Source organism: Lynx rufus, unplaced genomic scaffold, assembly GCF_022079265.1.
Source record: "Lynx rufus isolate CCGP_SWC_20201006 ecotype Redwood Valley unplaced genomic scaffold, mLynRuf1.p SCAF_9, whole genome shotgun sequence".
In the NCBI taxonomy this organism is placed as follows: Eukaryota; Metazoa; Chordata; class Mammalia; order Carnivora; family Felidae; genus Lynx; species Lynx rufus.
Genome location: NW_025814897.1, coordinates 104,941,082 through 104,961,532, shown reverse-complemented (window position 1 = coordinate 104,961,532; position 20,451 = coordinate 104,941,082). Strand labels below are relative to the sequence as shown.

Genomic DNA, 20,451 nt, shown 5'->3' with positions numbered 1-20,451 from the left:
TTAGTCACGGTTGCAACAATAAAAGCATCTCTTCAGAATTGAGAAAGACAGAGAGATGAATAATTCAATAACGCTGAAGGCCATCAACATAATCAAAATTCCCTGGAACGGAAGAAAAAGAAGAAGAAGGAAAAAAAGGAGAATCATGGTATTATCACAATAATGATTTTTCTGATGACAGTGAGGTAGAAATGCCCAGCTGGGAAAAGCTCTCCCACATGTCTCAAGTGCATCCCGTGCCTACGAAGTAAATTAGTGCAAGATCGTAAGGATATACAGCCATTTTAACACAGTGCAGGACGGCGTATTATTTTCTTAGAGAAAGTCATATAAAACAATACATTTTCTGTATTATAGGCAGGAAAGCCTCCATTTCAAAATATATACCAATATAAAAAATGATATCAAAAAAGTAGTCTGTTGAAGGAGAAAGATTAAGAAATAGGAAAAAAAATAGAAGCAAAAATAGAAAAGGAAAGAAAGAAGAGAGGGGAAAACCCTACAGGGCCCAGAAAAAAAGAGGAACATGTCGAAAAAGACATACAGATCGAAGCATAGGCTAATAGTACCATCTTCCGTTCTTTTTATAACTGCCAGAGACCCTTAAAATGCTTTGTATCTTGGCACCAAAGAGCACGAACAGCATATACACTTTGTTGGGAGCCCAGAGGCTGGACACGCAGTGTTTTGCCAGTGAAAGTTTGTGAAGATCATAGGGTTCACATTCTGTTCTGCAACCGTGTCTACGTGGTGTGAGTGTAGGTTGACAAACTGTTTATTTTAGAGTCACATGGTTTTTATTTTATTTTATTTATTAATGTTTATTTATATTAGAGAGAGAGTGTGTCTGTGCATGAACGGGGCAGGAGCAGAGAGAGAGGGAGACACAGAATCCGAAGCAGGCTCCAGGCTCCGAGCTGTCAGCACAGAGCCCGACGCGGGGCTCGAATTCACGAGCCAGGAGATCATGACCTGAGCTGTACTCAGTGGCTTAACTGACTGAGCCACCCAGGCGCCCCTCTGTTTTGTTTCTTAGTAATATCCTGCTGTTTGAATAGTCCGTTTCTTTAGCCACTCTGTTGTTGATAGACATTTGAATTGTTTCTAGTTTTTACTATTAGATTTTCTGTGAATATTCTTTTTTTTTTTTTTTTCAACGTTTATTTATTTTTGGGACAGAGAGAGACAGAGCATGAACGGGGGAGGGGCAGAGAGAGAGGGACACACAGAATCGGAAACAGGCTCCAGGCTCTGAGCCATCGGCCCAGAGCCCGACGCGGGGCTCGAACTCACGGACCGCGAGATCGTGACCTGGCTGAAGTCGGACGCTTAACCAACTGCGCCACCCAGGCGCCCCAATTCTTTTTTTTTTTTTAACGTTTATTTATTTTTGGGACAGAGAGAGACAGAGCATGAATGGGGGAGGGGCAGAGAGAGAGGGAGACACAAAATCGGAAGCAGGCTCCAGGCTCTGAGCCATCGGCCCAGAGCCCGACGCGGGGCTCGAACTCACGGACCGCGAGATCGTGACCTGAGCCAAAGTTGGACGCTTAACCGACTGAGCCACCCAGGCGCCCCATGAATATTCTTATATATATTGTGGAGACAAAAAATAGGCCTGATTAATTTTCATAAAAACTGCCAGATAGTTTTCCAATGTGGTTGAGCCATTTTACATTCCCACCAAAAATGTACAAGAATTCCATTTGCTTCACATTCCTGCCAACATTTGGTTTTGCCAGTCCTTGTAATTAAAGTCATTCTGGTGTGCATACAAATGTTGTGATTTGAATTTGCGTTCTTCTCATAACTGATAATGTTGAACAAATTTTTACGTACTTACTGGCCATTGGCATGTCTTTCTTTGTGAAGAGCTTGTTCAAGTGCTACTCTTTTTTTTTTTTTTGTCTTTTTATTATTGATTTTCAGGAGTGCTTAATACTTTCTGGATATGGGTCTTCAGTCAGATAGATGTATTGAGGAGATTAACTCCCATTCTGTGCCTTGCCTTTTCACTTACTTTTTTTTTTTTAATTAAGTTATAATTGGTATATAAGCCTGTGTAAGTTTAAGGTATACAATATGTTGATTTGATACACTTGTATATTGCAGCATGGTCACCACCACATTGGTTAGCTAATTACTTCCATCATGTCACCTAATTATCAATTTGGGTTTTTTTGGTGGTGAGAATATTTAAGATCTAATCTCTTTGCAACACTAAAGTATATAATATAGTATTGTTAGTAATATTGACATTGCTGTGCATTAGACCTCCGGAGCTTATTCATCTTCTAGCTGGAAGTTTGTACTCTTTGACAAGCATCTGTCCGAATTCTCCACCCCGCAGCCCCTGGTAACCACCATTCCACTCTCTGTTCTCATGAAATTGGCTTTGTAAGATTCCACATGTAAGAGATGTCATACAGTACTTGTTTCCCTCCATCTAGTCGGATGGAGATTTCACTTAGCATAATGTCTTTAGAGTCCATTCGTGTTGTTACAGACAGGTGGCTTTCCTTCTTTCTCATCACTGAATAATATCCCATTGTAAGTGAACCACATATGCATCTGTTCATGGACGTCTAGCTTGTTTCCATGTTTTGGCTATTGTAAATAATGCTGCAAAGAATATGAAGGTGGCTCATATCTTTTTGAGTTAGTGTTTTCTTTTCCTTCTTATACATACTCAGAAGTGTAGTTGCTGGATTATATAGTAGTTTTATTTTGAATTTTTTTGAGGACCCTCCGTATTGTTTTCCATGGTGGCTGCACCGATGTCCATTCCCACCGCCAGTGCACAAGGGATCCCTTTTCTCCACAGCCTCACTGACTCTTGTTATTTCTTGTCTTTTTGATAATAGCCTTCTAACAGATGTGAGGTGATATTTCATTGTGGTTTTGATTTGCATTTCCCTGATGACTCACGATATAGTGTGTCTTTTCATGTACTCGTTAGCCATCTGTATGTCTTCTTTAGAAAAATGTCTATTCAGATCCCCTGCCCACTTTTTAATTTTTTTTGCTGTTGTACAAGCTCTTTATATATTTTGTATATCAGCCCCTTATTAGATATGTGACTTGTAACTATTTTCTCCTATTCCATAGGTTGCATTTTATTGATGGTTTCCTTTGCTTTGCAGAAGCTTTTTAGTTTGATGTAGCCCCTCTTGTTTATTTTGCTTTTGCTGCTTTTGCCTCAGGTATCAAATCCAAACCATCATTGCCGAGACTGATATCAGAGAGTTTACTACCTATGTTTTCTTCTAGGAGTTTTATGATTTTAGGTCTTACATTCAGGTCTTTATTTTGAATGATCTTTCTATTCATTCAAAATAGATAGATTTTATCTATTTTGAATTGATTTTTATGTATGGTGTAAGATAGTGGTCTAGTTACATTTCTTTGTGTGTGGCCTTTTAATTTTCCTGATAACCATTTATTGGAGAGACTGTCCTTTCCCCATCATATATTCTTGGCTCCTTTGTTGTGAATTTTTTAAAATTATTTTTAACATTTATTCATTCTTGAGAGAGAGAGAGAGAGAGGGAGAGAGAATGAGTGGGGGAGGGCTAGAGAGAGAGAGAGAGAGAGACAGAATCTGAAGCAGGCTCCAGGCCTTGAGCTGTCAGCACAGAGCCTGACGCAGGACTTGAACCAACAAACTGTGAGATCGTGACCTGAGCCAAAGTCGAACGCTTAACTGACTGAGCCACCCAGGCGCCTTTCCTTTGTTGTAAATTAATTGATCATACATGCATACGTTTATTTATGACTCTGTATTCATTCCATTGACCTGTGCGTCTGTTTGTATACCTTACTGTTTTTGAGAACTATAGCTTTATAGTACATTTGAAATCAAGAAATGTGATGCCTTCAGCTTTGTTTTTCTTTCTCAAGATTGCTGCTCTGCTCTTTGGGTCTTTCGTGGTTCCATGCAAATTTTAGGATTATTTTTTATTTCTGAGAAAAATGCCATCGGTAGTTTGATGGGGATTGCACTGAATCTGCAGATTGTTCTGGGTAGTATATGCATTTTAACAATATTAACCCTTCCAATCTATGAACAGAGGATATCTTCCCATTTATTTGTGCCTTCTGTTTCTTTCATCAATGTCTTCAAGTTCCTTCACCTCCTTGATTAAATTTATTCCTAGGTACTTTACCTTTTTTGATGCAATTGCAGATGTGATTTCTTAATTTCTTTCTCATAGATCTTTATTAGTATGTAGAAATGCAACTTATTTTTATATATTGGTATTTGGATCCTGCAATCTTATTGAATTCATTTTATTAGTTCTGATAGTTTTTTTGGTGGAGTCTTTAGGGTTTTCTGTGTATAATATGTCATCTGCAAACAGAGACATTTTTACTTCTTCCTTTCTGATTTGGGTGCTTTCTCTTCTCTTCTCTTCTCTTCTCTTCTCTTCTCTTCTCTTCTCTTCTCTTCTCTTCCCTTCCCTTCCCTTCCCTTCCCTTCCCTTCCCTTCCCTTCCCTTCCCTCCCCTCCCCTCCCCTCCCCTCCCCTCCCCTCTTCTTTTTTTTTTTTCATTTTTTTTCCCTTTCTTCCCCCAATTGCTCTGGCTAGGATTTCTTGTACTTTGTTGAATAGAAGTGTTAAGAGTAGGCATCCTTGTCTTGTTCCTGTGGGCTTGTCATATATGGCCTTTATTATGTTGAGATAGGTTTCTTTATCTCAGTGTGTTGAGAATTTAAATTATGTTTAAATTTTGCATGTTAAGTTTTGTCAAATTCTTTTTCTTCATCTATTGAGATGGTCATATGATTTTCATTGTTCATTATGTTATTGTGGTAATATCACATTGACTGATTTGTGTATGTTGAACCTGGCATCCCTGGAATAAACACCACTTGATAATAGTGTATGAGACTTTTAATATACTATTGAATCCAGTTTGCTAATAATGTGTTGAGGATTTTTACATCTATATTCATCAGGGATATTGGCTTGCAATTTTCTTGTGGTGTACTTGTCTGGTTTTGGCGTGGGTATTCCTGGGCTTATAAAATGAATTTGGATGCTTCCACCTTTTAGAAGAGTTTAAGAAGAATTGGTATTAATTCTTCTTTAAATGTTTGGTAGAATTTGCCAGCAAAGCCATCTGGTCCTGGATTTTTCTCTTTTGGGAGGTTTTTGATTACTGATTCAATACTCTTCAGGGCTAATTTGCCAATGCCAATTGTCTTCAGTTTGTGTTGGTTTGATATCTCTATTTCAACTTTACTTTTAAAGAACATTTTCACTGGACATAGAATTCCACGCGTTATTTTATTTCGGCACTTTAAAAATGTCATTCCGCTGTCCTGCGGCCTCTATCAGGCCTCCAAGTGAAAAGTCAGTTGGAAGTTTACCTTTCTTCCTTTGAATGGGATGTCCTACCTTCTGGCATGAGTGGTTCTGTCTGGTTTTTGTTTGTTTGTTTACACTTAAACGTAATATGCAAAAAATGGTAGAAATTCTAAATTATGTTGTCTTCCTCTGGAGATGATGTAATTTTCTTCCATCAGACAGATTAGGGGAAGGTTACCTTGATGATAATAATTCCAAGGATGGATTTCAGTTTTGTGGGATGGCTGATCTGTTTCTTTTGTCCTTGGTTCTAGGGTGTAGTCTTTCTTCAGAAGTGAAATTTCGGGGTGTTTCCTAGACTCCACCACTGCTGTTGGTGGACTCTGAACAGTTTGTGTGTCTGTCCCCAGCACTGCATGACTGCTGAAACCTATTCTTGGCCTTTTAGCCTCTTAGCTTCCTATCAGCTTGGTTTCTGAGCTTTGCATCCTACACGTTAGGAGTCAGCAAATAACTTGTGGAGGAATGCGATGGAGCATTTTGGGTTTACTTCAATGTGTACAATTCTTACATGATCCTTGCACTTCAAATCCTGGTGTCTGTGGTATCTTTCATGTATATTCAAACAGCTGGAAATGTTTTGAAATTCTAATAAGCTTTTAATTAAAGTGGTTTTCACTAGAGGGATGCTCTGATATAAATTACTCTGTCATAACCATAAAAAAAGATTTGTATATTTAAAAATTCTTTTTAATGTTTATTTATTTTTGAGAGACAGAGACAGAGCATGAGTAGGGGAGGGACAGAGAGAGAGGGAGACAAAGAATCCGAAGCAGGCTCTGAGCTGTCAGCACAGAGCCTGATGCGGGGCTCAAACCCACAAACCGTGAGATCAGGACCTGAGCTGAAGTCGGACGCTTAACTGACTGAGCCACCCAGGTGCCCCAAGGATTTGTATATTTTATGAGTGTTTTCTGTAAACCAGTCATTGGCTGTTTTACTCCTTTCTAATGTGTGCATGATTTCTTTTTTACTAATTTCCATTCTTGTCATTATATATTAATTTATTCTTCTTTCTTTGGGCTAACTTTTCTCTCCTTTAATCCCTGAGATTAATGTTTGGACCATTGTTTTTCAAAGTTTCATAATTTATAGTATCTACATTTCTAAGCTATGAATTGCCTTAAAGTATTGTTCTACCTTCTGCCCTCAAGGTTTTGAGCTTTCATTTCAGAACATGTTTGGATTTATATTTTAATTTTTTCTCTGATCCGATAATTCCTTTGAAGCACACTTCTTCATATCCAACCACATAGGGGCTTGAAATTATTTTAAATCATTGTTTATGGTTTTATTGCATAGGACATACATTATGACTTCAACCTTTGGTATTAATCTGAAATTGTCATATTTACCAATATATAATCATTTTTTTTGTGTGTGTTACAAAAATGTGTATTCTGTTGTTGTTGGAATAGTAGACAAAATATATCTGTGAGCTAGTTTTTTACTTTTGATGATACCATTAAGTTTTAAAACATATCAAAGTCTAAAGTTCTTCAAACCTTCACCCTCTTCTCAGGGAAAACTCAGGCCCTTAGCAAACTCAAATAGCAAAAACATGATTTGCTCCCTTCTCTATTTACATGTTAATTCTGACTGGTATTTTATTATTATTCTATTTTTAATTTTGTTTAATTTTTTTAACGTTTATTTATATTTAAGACAGAGAGAGACAGAGCATGAACGGGGGAGGGTCGGAGAGAGAGGGAGACACAGAATTCGAAACAGGCTCCAGGCTCTGAGGTGTCAGCACAGAGCCCGACGTGGGGCTCGAACTCATGGACCACGAGATCATGACCTGAACTGAAGTCAGCCGCTTAACCCACTGAGCCACCCAGGCGCCCCCTGACTGGTATTTTAAATACTTTATTTTTAATCTCAGTGTATCTTATTATTGCTGTATTACACAAGCAGCCTTCACTCGTATTTGTCCATGTGTTTATCACATTCTTTGTTCTTCCTTCCTTCTTGTGTCTCATTGTGCTATCATTTTCTTTGTACTTGGAGTTCATTATTATTCCTTTAATGCTGCTCTGCAGGAGACAAGCTTGAATTTTGTGTCCCTGAAGAGACTTCATTTCACTTCATTCTTGTAAGATGTTTTAATGGGCCATGAATGATAGGCTCTTGGTTGGTATTTTTTTGTTTGTTTCAAAACACTGAAGATATCGTTCAGTCTCTGGCTTTTATTGTTGCTTTTGAGAAGTTAACTGTTAGTCCAGTGGCTTCTACTTTTTCCTTTTGATAATTTTCATAGTCTTTAGTTTTAGTTAAGATTATTAAGAATTGATCATGGAAAGAAACCATGATTTGAAAAGTAACTGTACTTTGACTCAGCAAATTGAAGTGCACCAAAGCATGATATGGATGCAAGACCAAATATCTAAGTTCAAGGTTTTAACATAAGGCTTCTCAGAGCCTTATGTTCAAGGTAGGACCACAGAGAAATGTCTTAATGGTAATTCCATGTGAATTAATGTTTTCGAAAAATTAGACCACTGACTATCCTTGCAACTATTCTAGTTTGCAACTCTGACCAGATCCTTTCCAGACTACTGTTCCTCTCCCCTAAAATTACCTTGTGACTACTCCAGCTGATGAAAGCCTATAAATGCTCTTTTCTGTTTCCCCTTATTGCATCTGAGACCCTATGCTCTCCTTTGATTAGCAGATTTAGTACATTCAGCTTTTAACTGCCTTTGATTTTCCTGGTGGTCTTTGAAGGTGCCAGACAGTCACAGAGACCCCCAGAGAGGTCTAGCCAGACCCCTCACCATTTTGGTCCTGGTCCTTTGACTCATTTAGTGACTATTCCACTGAATCTGTTTGAGCATCCCTGTGCAGGGTTTGCACATCGTGTTGATGAGGGGAGTCTAGCACTTTTTATTGAATAGTGTTTATTTGTCCTAGAAATCAGGTCTCTCAGGACTTTTTCATTAGCCCTTCACATTTGTTCCTGTTTACTTTTTACTTGGTGGGGGAGGAAAAAGACAGTCTGCCAAAGCTTTGCCACTAACCATCCTGTTTTCCAATCTGCCTTTTATCTATGTTTTTGTGTATCTATAAGAATAAATCATGGGGTGGGGGAGCTCCTGGATGGCTCAGTTGGTTAAGCGTCCAACTTCAGCTCAGGTCATGATCTCACGGCTCGTGAGTTCAAGCCCTGCGTCAGGCTCTGTGCTGACAGGTAAGAGCCTGGAGCCCGCTGCAGATTCTGTGTCTCCCTCTCTCTGCCCCTCCTCATTCTCACTCTTGTATGTCTCTCTCTCAAAAATAAACACTAAAAAAAGAATAAATCTTAGGGAAGGAATAATTATAGATTTAAAATTCTGTCTTCTTATTCAGCCACCAGGACTAATGAGTAAAATGTCTTTTTGACCAGTATCCTCTCTAGGACCAATTATCTTGGATCGCTTAGTAAAAACTTGTAAGGAACCTTTTCCAGTCTTGTCTATGTGTAGGAAATTGGCTGTAGGAAACTCTTCATATATTCCACCTGTTGGAGGCTGCTGATTCCTTGTATCTGCAGGCAGGGGTAGATTTTCTAAGGCTTTTGCTGTCCCTGATATCTTCTTACTTCCTGGTAATCATTGACTAAATCCTCAGAAATTGATTCTGTGTTATATCTCGGTGAATTATATAACTTCTTTTCTGACAACTGATTATAAAATTTATCTTGCCCCCCCCCCCAAACAGATGTGGACTACTTTCCCTTGCCAGCCAGCTAATCGTTTTTGTGTGACCTTAGGCAGGGGATTGGTTATTTTGGAAATACCATCAGGGAAAGAGTACACTTGAGTCTTTTTTCATAAGATCTTATGGAAACCTCCACCACCACCACCACTACCACACTTATTATAGACATCAAGCTATAATCTAGAAACCTCACGGAAGCAAATGGTCTAAAAGATTAGGACAGCTAATGCACAGGTGGCCCTGTGCTCCTCACAATTAGGAACTAGGCTGCTTCCTCTGCTCAAGATGACCAGAACAAAATTATTCCCCCTTCAAAATGACAGATGCCATTGATGACGATGGGCTTATCATCTTGGCTATTTTATCTCCTCTGTGCTAGTTCAAGGTGCTAGGTTATTGGTAGACAACCCTACATACACAGTATTACCATGGCAACCTTCCTTGAAAATCAGTATTGTCATGTTTCTTCATTCACTCAGGCCGACAATAAGGGACAAGCTCCTGAAACTGATCCAAGAGGAAATAGAAAACCTAAATACACGGATGACAGTGATTATAAAAACATCCCACAAAGAAAAACCCAGACCCAGGAGACTTCACCAGTGAGTCTTCCTAACGTTTACAGAAAATTTGATACCAATTTTCACAAAATTTAACAAAAAGTATAAGAGGAAGGAATATTTTCCAACTCATTCTATAATGCCAGTATTAACCAGACACAAAAAACAAAGACGTCACAAGAAAAGATGACTATAGGCCAGTATCCCTTATAAATATAGATGCACAAATCTTTAACAAAGTACTAGAAAGCTGAATCTGATAACATTTGTAAAGGATTATATACCATGACTGAGTGGGATTTATCCTAAGAATGTAAGGTTTATTTAAGACAAAAAAGGCAATCAGTGCAATGCAGCACAATAATAGAATAAAGGACAAAGACCTCATGATTGTCTCAGTAGATCTAGAAAAAGAATTTCACTAAATTCAACCCACATGGATCTCAGTAGATCTAGAAAAAGAATTTCACTAAATTCAACACTAAATTCAACACATACATTTAACAAACTGGGAAGAGAAAAAACTTATTCAATCTGATCAAGTCCATATAAAAAACCCTCAGCCGTCAGCATACCTAATGATGAAAAACTGCATGCTTTCATTTTTTAAATTTTTTTAATGTTTATTTATTTTTGAGACAGAGAGAGACGGCATGAACAGGAGAGGGACAGAGAGAGAGGGAGACACAGAATCTGAAGCAGTCTCCGGGCTCCAAGCTGTTGGCACAAAGCCCGATGCGGGGTTTGAACTCACAGACTGTGAGATCATGACCTGAGCCAAAGTCGAATGCTTAACCGACTGAGCCACCCAGGTGCCCCATGCATGCTTTCATTCTAAGCACAGGGAAAAGATGAGGAAGGATGTCTGCTCTTGCAATGTCCATATTTTACTTTTTTAAACAAAATTTTTTTTAACATTTATTTATTATATTATTTTGAGAGAGAGAGAGAGAGAGAGAGAGAGAGACAGAGCATGAGTGTGGGAGGGGCAGAGAAAGAGGGAGACACGGAATCTGAAGCAGGCTCCAGGCTCTGAGCTGTCAGCACAGAGCCCGACGCAGGGCTTGAACCCATAAACCGGGAAATCATGACCTGAGCCAAAGTCGGACGCTCAACCAACTGAGCCACCCAGGCACCGCAATATTTTACTTTAAAAAAAAAATTGTTTAATTTTATTTTTCAGAGAGAGAGAAGCAGAGTATGAGCAGGGGAGGGGCAGAGAGAGAGGGACCCAAATCTGAAACAGGCTCCAGGCTCTAAGCTGTCAGCACAGAGCCCCATGTGGGACTTGAGCTCATGAGCTGTGAGATCATGACCTGAGCCGAAGTCAGACACTTAACCTAGTGAGCCACCCAAGTGCCCCACCATATTTTACTTCTGTAAGGACTCCCTTTTCCTCAGGTGATTACTTTCCAGCTTTCTCTGCAAATTTTGATGGGTCTTGTTGACTGTTTTTTCTGTAGATTTACATCTTTTACATTACCTTAAACTAATATTAGTGGTGTTTTGGAAAGATTAGAAATAAATCCCTGTTTTCAATGTATACCATGTTTTGTCAGAAGTCCAGACTAAATATTAACGCCAAAACCAAAACCATAAAAACATTCCCCTCGTGATTCTAATGTACCTCTAGGGCTATGAATTACCACTGAACTGCTCTACCTGTAGTTTTCCTCTTGTAACACTCGGTCTTTTATATTACACTCATTGGTACATGTTTTACCTTCTCTACTCATCTGTGAAATCCTAAAGGTGGGGGTCGTAATGCGTTTATTTTTCTATTCCACAATGCCTGGTATAACCTAGAAGATCCTATTATTTCTGTAAATGTTCGTAAATAAAAGACAATGCATGTGTCTACAATGTTATTTAGATTTTGCTGATCGGGTGCTAATAAATCTTTACAATTACCCCCATTATCCCTTACTGTAAAAATGTGGCATACTTACAATGAATAGGGTATTAATGGCCGGGCACCGGCTATTTGTGTCTTCATGGCCACAAAAGTAGTTTTGATCTAGAACGAGACCAAGTGCGATGAGAATAATTCCAGCTGTTGCTGCCAAGGCACTAAGAGAATTCATTGCTTGGGTTGTCTTCACCTGAAAGAGATGAACATAACACGCAGGCTATAGGCAGAGCAGCAGTGGGAAGACCAGGAGAGGGTTTTAGTCACAGCATTGCAATGCCATTAGGCAGCTGTGTGATCATCTGTGAGACACTTCATCCCTTTGGGCTTCGGGCTCTCAGCCACAGAATAATGGGATCCAGGGAGCTCTGAAAAATCCTTCTGTCCTCCATGATCTGTACCCGAGTTAACTCCCATTTACTCGGGGGAAGGAGTGCACACTGGACAAAAAGGGACTTAGGCGTTGTCACCTTGCATTGCATTTTGATGCCCTGGTAAAAGTCATGACCTACTTACATTTTTGTTTCATGACTCTAACTAAACATTGTATTTCTTTGCAATTTTTAGTTCTTCCCCAAACTTCAAACCTGCAGGGGACACCCTGGGCTGGAATTACTTTCTTGGCTTGTTAATTAATATCTCACATTTTTGATTCTTTGAGAAAAGTAAAAATATTCTACTTATAATTTATCTGTAAGTTAAAATCTCACACTCATTAACACTATATTATTTATTTGAACTTTTGCTTATAAGGTTTAATTAGATTGTCTTCACGGTATGCCTGTCATGTGAGCTAATAAACTCGTGCCTATTGAAATGTCTGGCAGGAGATAGGACCACAAATACTTACAAAAAGAATGACTGAGTGTGTCACTGAAATGCTGAGACCCATTTTACCTTTTGGCTTAGGAACTTGGGGATTTATTCTATGTTTCAGTGTTTTCATAAATAAGAAACTGGATTACCTAGACAACTCTCCTGGCACTAGGGGCGCTTGGGCGTCTCGGTCAGTTAAGCGTCCAACTTAGGCTCAGGTCATGATCTCACAGTTCGTGGGTTCGAGCCCCACGTCGGCTCTGTGCTGACAGCTCAGAGCCTGAAGCCTGTTTTGGATTCTGTGTCTCCCTTCTCTCTCTGTCCTTCCCCCACTTGCACTCTGTCTCTCTCTCTCCCAAAAATAAACACTAAAAATTTTTTTAAAAAAAGAAAAGAAAACTCTTCTGGCATTAGTGTTTTATGATTCTATGGACAAAAAAACCCAAAATGCCATCAGTTGGTATCAGTACTTGACAGTTTGTGGAATCGTAGTGGTTTAAAGTTTTTCCAAATTCATTTTCAAGGCTAGACTTAATTATTTCAATGTTACACATTTTTTAGGAAAGGAGAAATCTAACTCACCAGGCTTCCTGTGGGTTTTCTTTCCAGTGCAACTAGGAAGGCTCCAGAATTAATGAACTATTAAAAAGAATAAATATCTTAGTGATGGGCTTGTTTAGCTGATGCTAAAGAGGTCTCAGAGAACAGACCTCTCCGTGTTTCTTGTACATGCCTTCCTAATTCCTATGATCCTCAAAGCAGTGAGCGAGATGCCTCAGGTGACTATCTACAAATGAGTAGTGGACAAAATACTGAACTAGAAAGTAGCTTTAGTCTTAACTATCTATTTGAACACTGGGCTTTAGTTTTCTCATCCATCTTCCTTTTACAGCTATTGTGGACTCAGCTTTGATATCACGACACATTGGTGTCAAATCAGTTCACAGCCAGTAGGATCAGGTTCTGTGATCCTTTTAAGAAACGTCCTCCTTGAGGAGGGCGCCTGTTGGGATGAGCACTGGGTGTTGTATGGAAACCAATTTGACAATAAATTTCATATTAAAAAAATAAAAAGAAACATCCTTCATGCCCATTTGCGATCCAGTGTGTTCTCCCAGCTAATAGGCTGGGCATTCTGAAAAAAATCCCCAGGATTTTCATGGAGGTGAGTCATACATAGCATCATTACCTAGCAGAAACTCAAGATGGGATTACAGCACACCCATTTTTAAGTTTCTGGTCCCACTGCCTGGTATTTCTTCAGCCTCCCCTCTTACCCTCACTCTCTGTGCTGAACTCTTACAGTTCTCAGAATAGAAAGTGTCCCTTCTCCCTTGGCAGCAAGATATCCCTACCCCTTACCCCCAGCCATTCCCCACTCCCTTTCTCTGCGTGTGCCCTCCTCCTGCTTAACCACTGGCCCTTTAAAACTCCCATGAGAGGGGCGCCTGGGTGGCGCAGTCGGTTAAGCGTCCGACTTCAGCCAGGTCACGATCTCGCGGTCCGTGAGTTCGAGCCCCGCGTCAGGCTCTGGGCTGATGGCTCAGAGCCTGGAGCCTGTTTCCGATTCTGTGTCTCCCTCTCTCTCTGCCCCTCCCCCATTCATGCTCTGTCTCTCTCTGTCCCAAAAATAAATAAACGTTCAAAAAAAAATTAAAAAAAAAAACTCCCATGAGACTGGAAGTATCCCTGGGAAGTCTCCCCTCCTTTTTGTGGGTGCCCTTCCTCTAGAGGCAGCTTGCATGTCTGTTCTCACTCATCACACCATATGGTAATTATCCTACTCTCCACTTGAGAGACCTCGAGACCGAGAACTGCTTTTTCTATGAATTCCCACACACTATTCTCTGGCACTATACTAGGTCCCAAAATAATGTTTATTGAATGTTATGAAATGTGATTAAATGTCTCTGTGCAGCTCAAAGATACCTCTGTTTCTTTACTTCTCTAAAAAGTTCTAAAACTTTTTTCTAAAAAGTTTCTTGACTTTTCTAAAAAATTCTAATTAAGAATTCCCTACTTTACTTTCATCTCGACTTCTGTAAGCACTTTCTACACCCTCTGTGGTATCATTAATCCCAGTACCTTGAAATGACCTGTTTACATGTTTGCTTTCTTGGTAAATTGAGAGCCCTTTGAAGGAAGTGCCCATGTATTACTCTTTTTGTTTGTTTATTACCCACCCCCCCAGATTAATTGAGATATAGTTGGCATCCAGTGCTGTTTAGGACGTACAGCATAATTATGACTTAAACATAGTGTGAAATGATTATAATGAGTTTACTTGACATCAGTTATCTCATATAGATACAACCCCCCCAAAAAAATGAAAGAAAAAGAGGAAAAATAATATTTTTCTTTGTGATGAGAACTCTTAGAATTGACTCTCTTAAAAAATTCTATATGTATCATACAGCAGTGTTAACTGTAGTCATCCTGTCGTACATTTGTCTTATAACTGAAGCTATGCTTATTTATCTCATAACTGAAGTTTGTGCCTTTTGAACACCTCCCTCCATCCCTTCTCTCCTCACTCTCTGCCCCTGGAAACCTTAAATCTGAGCTCTAGTTCTATGAGGTTTTTTAAATTCTAAATATAAGTGAGATTGTACAGTTTTTGTCTTTCCCTGTCTAACTTATTTCACGTTAACATGATGCCCTCAAAGTCTAACCATGTTATTGCAAGTGTCAGGATTTTCTTGGTTATTTATGGCTGAGTAATACACACACACACACACACACACACACACACACACACACAAGTATGTATATACACTTCTTTATCCATTCATCTGTTGATTGACACTTAAGTTGTTTCCCTATCTTGGCTGTTTTGAATAATGCTGCTACGGACATGGAGGTGCAGATATATCTTTAACATAGGGTTTTCATTTCCTTTGGATATATTTCCAGAAGTGAAATTTCTGGATCATATAGTAGTTCTATTTTTTATTTTTTGAGGAAACTTCATACCGTCTTTCATAGTGAGGGTCCATGTATTATTAACCTCTGGATCCTCATTGCCTTCCTCTATGTGTCCGGCTTATAAAGATGGCAACTTATTTTGAATGAATTAATGGACAAATAATGTCAAGATCCAAGGAAATGTTCCCAAAGGAACTTCAAGGCCCAGTGATGGAACATCAGCAATTCTGATGAATTAATGGGGAAAAAATTTCAACAAAGTTGATTTTTATTTTAACTTTTCAAAGCATATCATGCAACTGAATGCAGCTCATTTTGTAATTAAGAATTCCCTAGTATTCCTGTTGGCGTGGCCTCAAATTTAACTCAATTGCCTATACTCACCAAAACAGAGCTCCAGAATGGATATCCTGAAATAAATATAAAGGGGAACCTTGGGTATGGGTTTTCAAGGGTAAAAAGGAAAACAACTCCAAAGAAAAAGTTCAGCAGTCCAAACAGGATCTGGATAGCCTGTAAATAGAGGAAAAGTCATGATAAGGAGAAAGCAAGACGGTAGGTTCCCTTTTCAAAAATGTGCATGATCCTCTTTTGGTTAAAAGGATTTGGCAATTACCTTCCTTATAAATAAGGGAAGGATAGCAGAAGCCCTTTTATGATACTCCCAGGTGTTTTCTTGATCCCTTTATCTGATACTTTGTAATAGGTAAAGTGATCTAAATCAGTGTTCTGGAAAATGTAGCCATGGACTGGCAACATTAGGATCTGCTGGGAATTAGAGATGAAAACTCTCAGGCCCTGTATCCTATATCCTATACTTAGTGAGTAGAATCTCCAGGTGAGGCTGAGAAGTCCATGTCAAACTCCAAGCATCAGGGAAATGCACATCCAAACCGCAAGGAGATAGGACTTCACATCTGTTAAAATGGCTATCATCAAAAAGACAAGAGAGCAAATGCTGGTGAGGATGTGCTGCCCTGTTGGTGGGGATGTATTACCATGGAAAAAAGTGTGCAGATTCCTCCAAAAATTAAAAATAAAGCAAATAATGAATACAAATAAAGCCAGGGTTTAACAACTGCTAGGGAAGATTGGTGAGCGTGACATAAAGAATGGAAGGGGTACCGTGTGTGAGTCTGTTTTCTCTGCCCTCTTATTCTCCGTCTGTCTTCTCGGTCTGAGTAATCTCATTCACTCCCATGGTAACTATGACCTTTAAGTAGGTGAGTTGTGAATGAGATCCTTTTGCTCAAGTCCAGGTTCCTTTGAGTAAGTTCAACGCAATAGCCACCGCCCAGTCCTCTAAACTATTAAAATTGTTTCCTGCCTGGCTTTTCCGCACCAGCTCCCTTTTTCTCTATTCCAGTGTTGTGTCAGTGCTGAAGTAGGATAGCAAGACAGAACCAGTCCGTTTGAAACAAAGCTGCCCAACATTGTTTGAAACAAAGCTGCCCAATCTGGCGGTCATCCAGTTCAGAGAAGTGTTTAAAAATTACAGATTTCAACCACCACCACCACCACCACCACCCCCCTCAAAATCGCTGTTCAGTGGTTCCGGAACAAGGCCCAGGGACCTGATGTATATATTTTATAAAGCTCCTTAGGTAATTTGTTGGTTTCATAGATTGGAAGCTACTTATCTATATTGTAAAATCAAAGTAGGGGTGGGATATAAGATTCTTGGCAATTAGGTCTCCACAAATTACCTTCCTGGTTGTTTCCTTTTCTCTCCCAGTTGGTTCCTAAAGGTGATTTTTCACATTTCAAATAGTTTTGGTAAAATATACATAACAAAATTTACCATACTTACCATTTTATTTAAATTAAGAGGCTTTACTTTTAAAAGCGGTTTTAGGTTCACAGCAAAATTGCATGAAAAGTACAGAGTTCTCATGTACTTCCTGTTACCTTCCCCCACTACCAACATCCCATACTGGTACATTTGTTGTCATTGATGAACCAACACTGACACATCGCTGTCAATCAAAGTCCATAGTTTACATTAGGCTTCACTCTAGGTGTTGTACGTTCTGCGGCTTTTGACAAATGTGCAATGGTGTGTATCCACCATTATAGTATTGTGCAGAATAGTTTTCCTGCCCTAAACGTCCTGCCCTCCACATAGTCAACCCTGCCTCTTCCCTTCATCCCCTGGCAACCACTGATCTTTTTGTCTCCATACTTTGGCTTTTCCGGAATGTCACATAGTTGGAATCATATAGTTTGTTGTCTTTGCAGGCTGGCTTCTTTCACTTAGCAATGCATATTTTAGGTTCTCCATGTGTCTCTTCGTGGCTTGATGGCTTATTTATTTTGACCATCAAGTCACATTCCCTTGTGTGGATGTACCGCAGTTTATTTATCCATCCTGATTTTTCTTATTTCTTTTTTGTTTGTCTTTTAGTCAATCCCCTTAAATCTTTCAAGTCTAGTTTGCTCTCTCCCAGCTCTTCTTTGCCATTCCCAAACTACGCTACTATGAGCTCTTTGTTCACAGTGCTTTCTCTATCTAGAAAATTCTGCCTTCTTCCTTTCCCTTCATTTCTACTTATTAAAATTCCATCACTTCTGGGGCACCTAGGTGGCTCGGTTGGTTAAACATCCGATTCTGGCTCAGGTCATGATCTCAGAGTTCGTGGTTCGAGCCCTGCGTGGGGCTCTGTGTTGACGGGCCAGGGACTGGAACCTGCTTTGGATTCTGTGTCTCCCTCTCTCTCTGCCCCTCTCCCACTCATGCTCTGTCTCTCTCAGATAAATAAACATTAAAAAAAAACTTTAAGAAAATTACATCACTCCTTCAGGGTTCAGATTAAATGCCAAATTTGCTATGATGTTGTCTCATTGCTTTTAACCTTTTTTTTTTTTTTTTTTACATTTATTCATTTTTGAGAGACAGAGAGAGACAGAGCACAAGCGGGTGAGGGGCAGAGAGAGAGGAAGACACAGAATCCGAAGCAGGCTCCAAGCTGTCAGCACAGAACCCAACGCAGGGCTCGAATCCACAAACCACGAGATCATGACCCGAGCCAAAGTCAGACGCCTAACCGACTGAGGCACCCAGGAGCCCCAGTCTCATTGCTTTTAAGTAGAAGTAACTGTTCCTTCTCTGGGTTCCAACCCCCTCCCCCCCCACCATATATGGCTCCTATTAGATGCTACATTGAAATGTGGTTTTCAATATTGTCACTTTATTATTTCTAAATTATGTATTTATTCTTCTCAATGAGAGAAAGTGTGTTGTGTTTATTTCTGTAACCCCCTATAGTGTCTAACATAATTTTTTGCACATAGTTCAATCCATATTTGTTAAAGTAATATGAACTGTTTACTGGAAGTTTGAGTACCATTATATTTAAATAGATGTGAAAGCAGTTTAGACTGTTGGCCCTTTCCTGCATGTCAGTGGGCCCTCTTTCTCTACTTTGTTTTTTTTTCTGAAAAAAAAAATCAAAAATTTTTCCTATTTTCCATCCTTGAAGGCTTGGGATTGAAAAGACAAATATGTTATGAGATATAGGCCCTGTCACAGCCTCAAACATACTGAATCACATTGTCTGAAAGGAGGATTGGTAAATAAAAAATAATTAATATTCAAGAAATGGATAGGTGGGTGGAGAGATGAGCATTTACAGTATTAAGGGGATTTTCTGCAAAAGCCCCACATATAAAAATACCATATCGTGTTATCAAAATGAATTCTGAGTTCTGATTGGGAAAATATAAAACCGTACAACTCAGTAACCCAGGATATAGAACCTGATCTATTGACTTCTACTTGATTTTCTCTTCCTTTTGTCTGAACTTGACTAGGAAAAAACTCCTAGTTGGTCATTTTGGAGATTTTTACTTTAATTGTGACCTTCAAGAGCCCAGAGGATTATTTTCCTCTCCATAGAAATTTGTACATAGTTGGTTTAGAAATGTGACACTTCCTGATTTGAGTGGAAATAAAAGTTGGAATTAGCTCCTACCTTGAAACATTGCACCACCAAATATTTTTTTCTCTTTCTTCTCCCCCCCCGAACCCCCATCTTAGTTTAGGCTTCTGAACAAAGTAATAGAATCTATAAAACCCTGATGAGGTGGCTGATTAAGCCCATGGTTCATAGACTGGATGGCTTATAAACAACAGAAATCTATTTCTCATGATTCTGGAGGCTGAAAGTTTGATAGCAGGGTGCCACAAGGTTGGGTTCTGACGTAGACCCCCTCTGGGTTACAGGCTGGAAACTTCTCTTTTGTAACTTCACATGGTGGAAAGAGAGCTACTTACCTCCCTGACCTCTTTTTATAAAGGCATTAATCCCACTCATGAGAGTTTACCCTCATGAACTAATTACCCCGAAAAGATCCCACCTCCAAACACCATTACATTGGAATTACGGTTTCAACTATGAATTTTGGGAAACACAAACATTCAGTCCCTAACACACCCTCAGTAGAGTATACATTAGGGCAGATCTTACTTACCCCTAAGGTTTTCATTTTTGTGGTAAGCGATTTTGGAAAAGGGCCGCTGGATTCATAGGTTGTGGCTATAAACTCTGGTGACTGAAACTTGGAAACAGTGATCTCCGGAGGAAATACAAGAAACACAGGATTGTGTGCAGAGTTTGAATCCATGATGGTGTAGTTGATATTTTAAAATGAAAAAATGTTCTTGTTACTTCAGTCTAGACCATGTTCTTCCCCTGTTCCAAGGCTGTCTGGAGTGCTGGCATTGTTGTGCTTTGTCTTGGAATTATAGAACCACAGTGTCATAGAGTCATAGAATATCAGGACTGGCCGAGATCTCGAGGTTAGTGAGTAAAATTTCCAGGACTGGGGGTCAGAGGACCTGCCCAGTAGTTCTAGTGCAGTCAGAACCTCACCACGACCTTGGACAAGTCATGTGCTCTCTCTTAGTTTCAGATTCCATATATTCACATTGATCAGGCTGGGCTAGATGATCTGTGAGGACATTTTCCTTCCTAAATAAATGAGTATTAGGAACATTCATTCTAGTTCTCTGTCTTCAGGAGGTAGGGGACAAGAGCTGTCAGGCCCTCAGAATTAATCAATAATCCACCTCTTGAAGTATATAGTGGCTGTTTAGGTTGTCACTTTGTTTTTGCCACCGGATTTTATTAGCTTTATCTGTGAACAAACCCCTTCAACACTGAATGGTGTGG

The 20,451-nt window shown here is 39.5% G+C and overlaps 1 protein-coding gene across 1 annotated transcript; it reads right to left on the bottom strand.

Moving 5' to 3' along the window:
• On the bottom strand, nucleotides 1-19,903 carry MS4A5 (membrane spanning 4-domains A5). Its single transcript, XM_047070254.1, has 5 exons — nucleotides 19,751-19,903; nucleotides 15,665-15,793; nucleotides 12,938-12,994; nucleotides 11,580-11,732; nucleotides 1-102 (listed from the first exon to the last, which is right to left on the bottom strand). Exons 1-5 carry the CDS (start codon nucleotides 19,901-19,903, stop codon nucleotides 1-3), a joined length of 594 nt encoding a protein of 197 aa, XP_046926210.1.
• Nucleotides 19,904-20,451: the final 548 nt, after the last annotated feature.